The 7822-nt window shown below is 37.9% G+C and overlaps 1 protein-coding gene across 1 annotated transcript; it reads left to right on the top strand.

The window, feature by feature from the left end:
- The first annotated feature begins 3339 nt into the window (after window positions 1–3339).
- On the top strand, window positions 3340–4011 carry LOC149253608 ((+)-alpha-pinene synthase, chloroplastic-like). The gene is made up of 2 exons (XM_089456872.1): window positions 3340–3582; window positions 3705–4011. The coding sequence occupies exons 1-2, from the start codon at window positions 3358–3360 to the stop codon at window positions 4005–4007; spliced, it is 528 nt and encodes a 175-aa protein (XP_089312998.1). The 5' UTR covers window positions 3340–3357; the 3' UTR covers window positions 4008–4011.
- Window positions 4012–7822: the final 3811 nt, after the last annotated feature.

Below are 7822 nucleotides of genomic sequence, written 5' to 3'. Positions count from 1 at the left end.
TTTCCAAATCGCCTTTCTGCCAATGTGCTTACATAAGCTAAGTTCCATTTGCACCTGACGCCTCGCCATCCGCTTCGCCATCTTATTTGGCCTCTTCCCGAGGCAGAAGAGGCCCGATCATACCTTAAATTACTTTTATGCGCACTACATTCTCCCTAACTGTCAACGGTCTGCATTTAATGTTAACATTAATTCCCATTAATTCGTATTATCTGCAGGGGTATGGGTATGTTAAGGTTTCCTAAGCTTTGGTGTTAAGCTGCAGGTGTCCGTGGCTGCCGGCAGGTGTCAAGAGGGCGGTCCCCAATATCAACACCTTGCATATGCTTCCCATGTTTCTTGCATTTACTTCCCAGAGAGCTTCTGGTTGTAGGATGACAGGAAATTCTGCTTGACCTTCCTTGGTGGGGTAGCGGAACGACCTCGCATCTGTCGCCTGGTTCGCATCTGTCGACCATCTTGCATCTGCTTCCCATGTTTCTTGCATTTACTTCCCAGAGAGCTTCTGGTTGTAGGACGACAGGAAATTCTGCTCGACCTTCCTTAGCGGGGTAGCGGAACGACCTCGCATCTGTCGCCTGGTTCGCATCTGTCGCCTGGTTCAGTCAATGACCATTTCTGGAGGAGCCCAGCACGTTCGACTACCTTACAACAGGTTTTCCCATTCCTGTATGTTATCCCATTCCTGTATGTTATTTTTGTTGCAGTGAAGGAAAATCCCTGAGACTGCTTTCTTTATAGTTGGTTTCACAAGTCTGATTGACTTCTCTGCCATATAGCTGATGGTCTGTTGGGAAAAAACAACATGGATTCAAATAGATCAAGATTTTTTTTTTGAGATTTTATATAGGATACAATAGAATAGAATATATTTATTTACATCCTCGGAAGATTTTGTAGAAACTATAGGACTAAGTTACAGCGAAAATTGTACAACAAATTTCCGCAGCGTAGCTACCCCAAGGCTAACTTCACCTACTCTATCTATACTGTGAAAATACCCATTTTTCAAAGTTTTTAAACACCTTGAGTATCAACTACCTACTTGTTTTTAAGTTTTAAAACACTTTACATACAAGTTTATAACTACGTACTGAGGGCAAATTTTACCAGCCATGTAAACTATTCAAATATCCATGCTTTATTGAGGGCTTCTTCTTACTTTCTTGTACAAAGTTACTGTAACATGTATATTAACCCACCTAAAAAAATGCCTGATGTTCAACATGACTTACTTGTTTAGGTTCGCCATTTCTGCCTCCAATGGTGGTTGCAATAATATGCCCCGCCTCTGTGACATTTCCGGCTACAACAGTTTCTTTTTCTTCCATCTCCTGAGGAACTTACCCATTAGGAAAAATTGATTTGAAACCAGAATTTACTTTCATGTCATAACAAAACTATTGTACATTAAAGAATACAAACACTGTAACAGTTCTGTTTCAAATAACCTAAACCATGTGATCACCTTGTCATCCTTGATCTTCATGGTGTTCATCTCTCTGGGTAGGCGTTCAACTCCACTTGGTCCCAATTTTACTGGCGCGGAACCGGTCTTGGTTTCTATTCTCACTGGCACCAACCACGTTACTACTCTATGCCTGTTACAGCACCCAACTTTCTGCCTCGACACCTAGCTGGATTCATGGTCATTTCCTGTATTAATACCAAATGACTAGACGCTACAGGCGCGTATTAAGATTCTAGAATCCCCGTGAAATTTATACAAATGGACACTTTTCTTTTCAGGGATTTGTTATTTTTTCGACATCCATTGCATGATTGTAATATGACACAACCAACAGGCATAAATATAGAAATTCTTTTAAAGAACGACTATCAGACATCTAGACTGAAGACCTTGTTGTCAGTTTGTAAACAGAAATTGACACAACAACACATTTATCCCCTTCAATATGACGGTATTTCTTCTCCTGATATTACTTGATGACCAAATCCGTGCTTACAATATGCAAGTTTTTCATTCACACAGAACAATGGACTGTATGGCCAAAGAAAAAAAAACAGGTTACCTAGTCGTGCAGTAATTTCAATGAACTGTTTATTCAATTGCTCTGTACGCCCAAATCTGCTGCTCCGCAATGAGTTCCAATCATCCTTTTGCCATGTTGTTCTGAAAACAACAAAAACATGTTCTTGCTTAGGTTACCAGTTATGTTTTATTTTTCTGCCTGCAATTACAATCCTACGGGCCTATTTCAATTCCTTTGAGTTTCATCGAAATGAATAGACTCGTTGTTTCCAATTGAACAGAGCATACTTCTGCAGGTCGAAGGTCGGAATGGGATCGGGCGAGAAGTAGCACAACAAGGATTCATCCCAGTCGAGCACACAGTTTTCCATTTGTAGACACTTTTTTGGGGTCCTCCCGGTGAGGGGAGGTGAGCGACCTAAACTGCTATATCAATCTATTTTCGTGAGCCTCCCGGCCATGTATCTTCTCTTGGCAGGTCCTGAAAGGTCTGCTTTGCTTTCTCATTGATGCCTTGCTCCGTCCTACCTTTCAGTCAATGCAGGCTGGGAATCTCAGCAAGCAAGCAGGTTTCCAAGCTACCTTTGTACAATATTCAGATGCAGACACACGGTGGAGTGTCATCCTTCGGATATCACATTGACCAGGGCCATTCCTCGCGTGTTCTTTGAGAGCCTATCAAACCATGATCAAAAGGAACAGATCTCCTTTCATGCTAATCTATGCTAATCTCGACATTGCCGGAAGAAAGAGCCTGTGAACTATCCAAGATTATGCTGTAATGCATGCACGCTGGCGGATCTTCAGAATGGTGGCCACGGTCTTTTTGTTCCATTAGTCGAACTATCCAAGATTATGCAAAACAGGTGTAACACATGCAGGGAGGGTCTTCGGAATGGCGGGTCCGTGGATTATCTCCAGAACAGGTTCTACACGACTTCCGACTCGGATTTGCCAAAATGTGTCATATGATCACGGTTCTGGACGATATCTAGGACACCTTCGGAACAATGGAGGAGCTCGAACTCTTAACCGCAGCATTTAAGAGGTGATATCTGGGGAGGCCTATTTCATACATATAATTCTTATGTATTTTTAATAACTTTACCTTCAAATTAAGAAAAAGTATACTAATCCTTCTCGATTTTAAATAAGTAATTTTCCTTTCACAGAAGATTCAAGGCCGAGACACGGTCAGCTATGTTCGACAATCTGTATGAACAATTATAGTAAAGCATACACGTAATACAAATATTTCTTTGTGAGAACCTTAACTTGGGGAAATATTTCACCCAGTATGATCAGTTAATTTTGTTTCGCTTGTTCATGTGCCTGTGCAGTGGGAGGATTATTTTGATTCGTCTATGGTAGAAGCCAGGTCGATTTCCACTGGTTATCTTCCGACGTTCGAGGGGTACCTGGAGAATGGTAAAATCAGTTTCGGTTCTCGCATAATGACACTGCAACCCATGCTCACGTTGGGATTTTCTCTTCCGCGTCACATACTGCAGGAAATAGACATTCCCTCGAAGTTCAATGAGTTGATATGTGCCATCCTTCGACTCAAAGGTGACACTCAAGGCTACAAGGTAGTCCTCATAACCTTTTATAGCAAATCAAATCAAATGGAATATGTTGTGGATTTATTCATTTTTTGTTGCAATTTAGAATTGGGATAAATATGATAGTGACAATGGCATTGTGAATGCAGGCGGACAGGGCGCGTGGAGAGGAAGCTTCGTCCGTAACGTGTTATATGAAAGACAATCCTGGAATAACAACAGAGGAAGATGTTGTCAATCACATCAATTCTATGGTCAATGAGTTAACAAAGGAACTGAATTGGGAGTTACTTAGACCCGACAGCATTATTCCCATCTCTTACAAGAAGCCTGCGTTTGACATTTGCAGAATTTTTCATCACGGTTACAAGTACCGAGATGGGTTCAGTGTTGCAAGCATTGAAATAAAGAAGTTGGTAACGAGAACCATCGTTGAAACTGTGACTTTGTAACAAGACCTGAAACATACAATAAGTTCCCAAGTTTCTGATTTTGCTACCTAAACCTGGAGATCTCTGATTTTGCTACCATGTTCTTTTTGGTCATCTGATTTTGCTACCGTGTTCTTTTTGGTCAGCTAATAGAGACGTCCATATCATAATGGTCATAGGGATAACGCTCAAAGCACTGGTTCTGGTTAATCAAGCGAATCACCCGGATCAACTGCTTAGTCGATCAAGCTCATTGGTTGCATGGCACTTGTTCTATCATGATGCAGGGACTCGCTGCCTCGCAGCTACCCTTGTTTCCATTCAAATCTAACTCAAATATCCTCATTGTTTTGGCACAGAGCTTGGTGCGAATTTTTCTTATATTCCCTGGCGTGCCTACCCAGGTAACTAAAATAAATATCTTTGTTTTTATGTATGGTCGATGATGAATTTCTTGGCTAGGATTTTGTTTTATCATCAGTTAATTGTCCTCGTTGCCTTCTCCCTGCCTTGTTTGCTCCTTTTTGGGTTATGGAGTTATGGAAATGTTATGCCTTTTCTATTTTTTCTCATTCCCATGGCAGGAAGAAGTGGGACAATCTGCCTCTTCTTTGCAGGTGCGTATATATATGAAACCCTTTGAATTCCCCCTAAGTATCTTGCATTCAATTATTCATTTTCCTTTTAGTTCCAATCTCTTGTGACCTCGGTCCTTCTGTGAATGTTTAATTCGCACCCTATGTATTTATAGTTTTTTTTTTTTGGATAGGGTAAGGACTATTCTACATTTTTCTTTGTTTTCCCTGTGAAGCTTTTATAGGTCCTCTGGTTTGTTTCTTCCTCTTCCTAAATTTCGCTTTAGTGGAACTTACAGATTCATGTTGCAACATGCGATGGAGAATATTTTTACAGGTAAAAAGCCTAATTTCAATTACCATTTAAAAGGATAAATATACAGTTCTTTTCTTTCTTGATGGTTCTATTTGAGTCTAACCCAGTTGTAATTACTTGTAAAGTATTTTCCTTTTTATAACATCTAATTCTTTTAAGCTTTTCAATAGCAATCTAGTCGCCCCCACTAATTTCGTCTACACTTCCAGGTTGGAAACTTTGCTTCCATTTCGCTGCCTGCGGATGCACAAGCGCAGAATGAATGTCTTAGTTACGGTATATCTCTATAATATTTTGTTGTAACCACTGAGTGAATACTCAGAGAAGAGACCCATAATTAAAGTACTGGGTTTTATGTCTTTTGTTCTTTGTAATAGAGGACACTAGTTATTTATCAGAACCCTGGTTCGATTTCCTTAAGAATACCTTACACATACTAAGCCTTCAGTTTTCTTGTCTTCAAATGGTTTAAATTTCTTCCATTATCATAGAAGATATGTTATATCATTGATCATTTCTCTAGTGTGTGTATTTTTTCCATCTGGTGTATATATTTTAGCCACTAAATATTCTTATAATAATTTGAATATTTATCATATGGGCATTTGATTTTTTATATGCATGCCATTGTCTATTAAATTTGATTCATTGTTGCACTTATTCATCTAATATCATTTGTTTTAAGGCACTGATGTTTGGAACATACAATCTGTTTCTATAAGTTAATATTTTTTTAAATTTTCCGCATAGCCCAGAATATTTACCTGTTGGAATTTTTGTTGAATTTTCAAATAATTTTGATATTCATGTATTGGATTCCTGATCTGCTCCACAAAATCTATGTTGACACTTCTAATAGAAATTTCCACACTGGCATGTGCATGTCTACTTAAAGCATCTGTTATTTTATTTTCTTTACCCTTAATATGTTTTATCTCAAAATCAAATTCACTAAGGAAATCCATCCACCTAGCCTGCCTGGTGCTAAGATATGGTTGGCTGAAAAAATATTTTAAGCTAATGTGATTCATTACCAAAGTGAACTTTTTCCCCAACAAGTAGTGTCTCCACATTTTTAAAGCATGGATCACAACAGCCAATTCTAAATCATACACTGTATACTTCTTTTCATGTGGTTTTAATTTTCTATATTCATAGGCAACTACAGATTTTTGTTGCATTAAGATTCCACTTAACCCCTCTAAACAAACATATTTACATACAACAAATTCCTTTCCTGGATCTCCAATTCTCAAAATAGGTGTTACAGTTAATAAATGTTTTAAATTGTCAAAACTTTCCTGACAGCTAGCTATCCAATCAAATTTTGTTCCTTTTTTTTGTAATAAAGTAATAGGATAGGCCAATTTTCATAAACCTTCAATGAATCTTTTGTAGTAGCCAGTAATTCCCATAAAGGATCACACATCTGATACATCCTTAGGTATGGGCTAGTTCAAAATGGCCCTAAACTTTTCAAGGTCAACAAATAGTCCGTCCTTTGAAATGATATGGCCCAAATATTGTATTTGTCCTTGTAGAACCGCATTTACTAAATTTTGCATACAACTTATGCTCTCTTGAGGTTTATGTTACCTGTCTCAAATGTTCCTTATGTTTTTCTTCACTTTGGAATACACAAGAATGTCATCTATAAATGCCAACACAAATTTATCAAGGTACTTACTAAGCATGTTATTCATTAAACACATAAATGTTGTTGGTGCATTGGTAAGGCCAAATGGTAACACTAAAATTCGTAGTGACCATAACTAGTTTGAGAAGTTTTCTTATGAATATCCTCATCCTTTATTCTTAACTAGTGATACCCGGTCCTTAAATCTTTTTTTGAGAATGTAGTTTCCCCTCTTACTTGATCAAACAAATCATCAATACAGGGCAATGGGTATTTTTTTTAATGGTCAATTTGTTTAATATTCAATAATCTATGCACATTCTAAATGTGCCAACCTTCTTCTTCACAAACAACATTGGGTCACCCCACGATGAAACACCAGGTCTAATATAGCCTTTATCGAGTAGTTCCTGCAATTGCATCTTCAATTCCAATTATTCCATAATACTCATTCAATAAGGTGCTCTAGACATTGGGGTTGCTCCTGGTACTAGATCAATGGAGAAATATATGTCACTCAAGGAGGTAAACCTAGAATCTCTTTTGAAAAGACATCCTTAAAATCCCTAATAATTGGCAAATCATCAAGTTTTTGTTTTTCTGTTTGTTGTTCATTTGTTTCAAAATGCACCACAAATAACTCACACCCTTTTCTAGCACTCTTTTTCAGTTGTAATGTTGAAATCTGTCTAACTAAAATTGGTTTTGGTATGCCTTTTATTAGTTGTGGTTGTCCCTCATGATTTACACAGCTCATTGTTTTTTCTAAACAGTTTATTACCACTCCATGTTTTTCCAACCAATCCATACCAATTAACACATCATATGACCCTAATGGAAATACATTTGAATTTACTTCAGTGGAACAGGTATTTAAATCTATGGGACATTGTTTTGCATAGCTAGTTAGCTTCCTTTTTGTGCCGATAGCTAGTTATACGAGACATGCATTTTTAAATTTTTCAGTTTTTAGCTGACATTTTTCCACAATTTGAGGACTAATATAACCGAGGCTAGCCATTGGGTCAATTAAGACATAAACAAAATCGTTCAAAATAGTAACTTCAATCTCAATCATAGTGGATTGGTGCTCTACTTGTCTGTCCTCCAACGTTGCACTTATCTTTGGGATGTTTCTAGTAATATCATTTACTATTGTTGCTTCATGTAATGCTTATATGTTTTGAATAGACCTGGGGTTGTGTGGGAAATCCCTCAAAAAATGAGGTTTCTCACACCCCAAACACTTCAAATATTCTCTTTCTTTGAACCCACCTCTTTTTTGTTGTTAAAATCCATGGGCTTGGAC

Source organism: Pinus tabuliformis, chromosome 7 (assembly GCF_031772625.1).
Source record: "Pinus tabuliformis cultivar Carrire ecotype Pingquan chromosome 7, CPIR1, whole genome shotgun sequence".
NCBI classification, from domain to species: Eukaryota; Viridiplantae; Streptophyta; class Pinopsida; order Pinales; family Pinaceae; genus Pinus; species Pinus tabuliformis.
The sequence above is the reverse complement of the archived record's forward strand: the minus strand, read 5'-3'. Positions and strand labels throughout refer to the sequence as shown.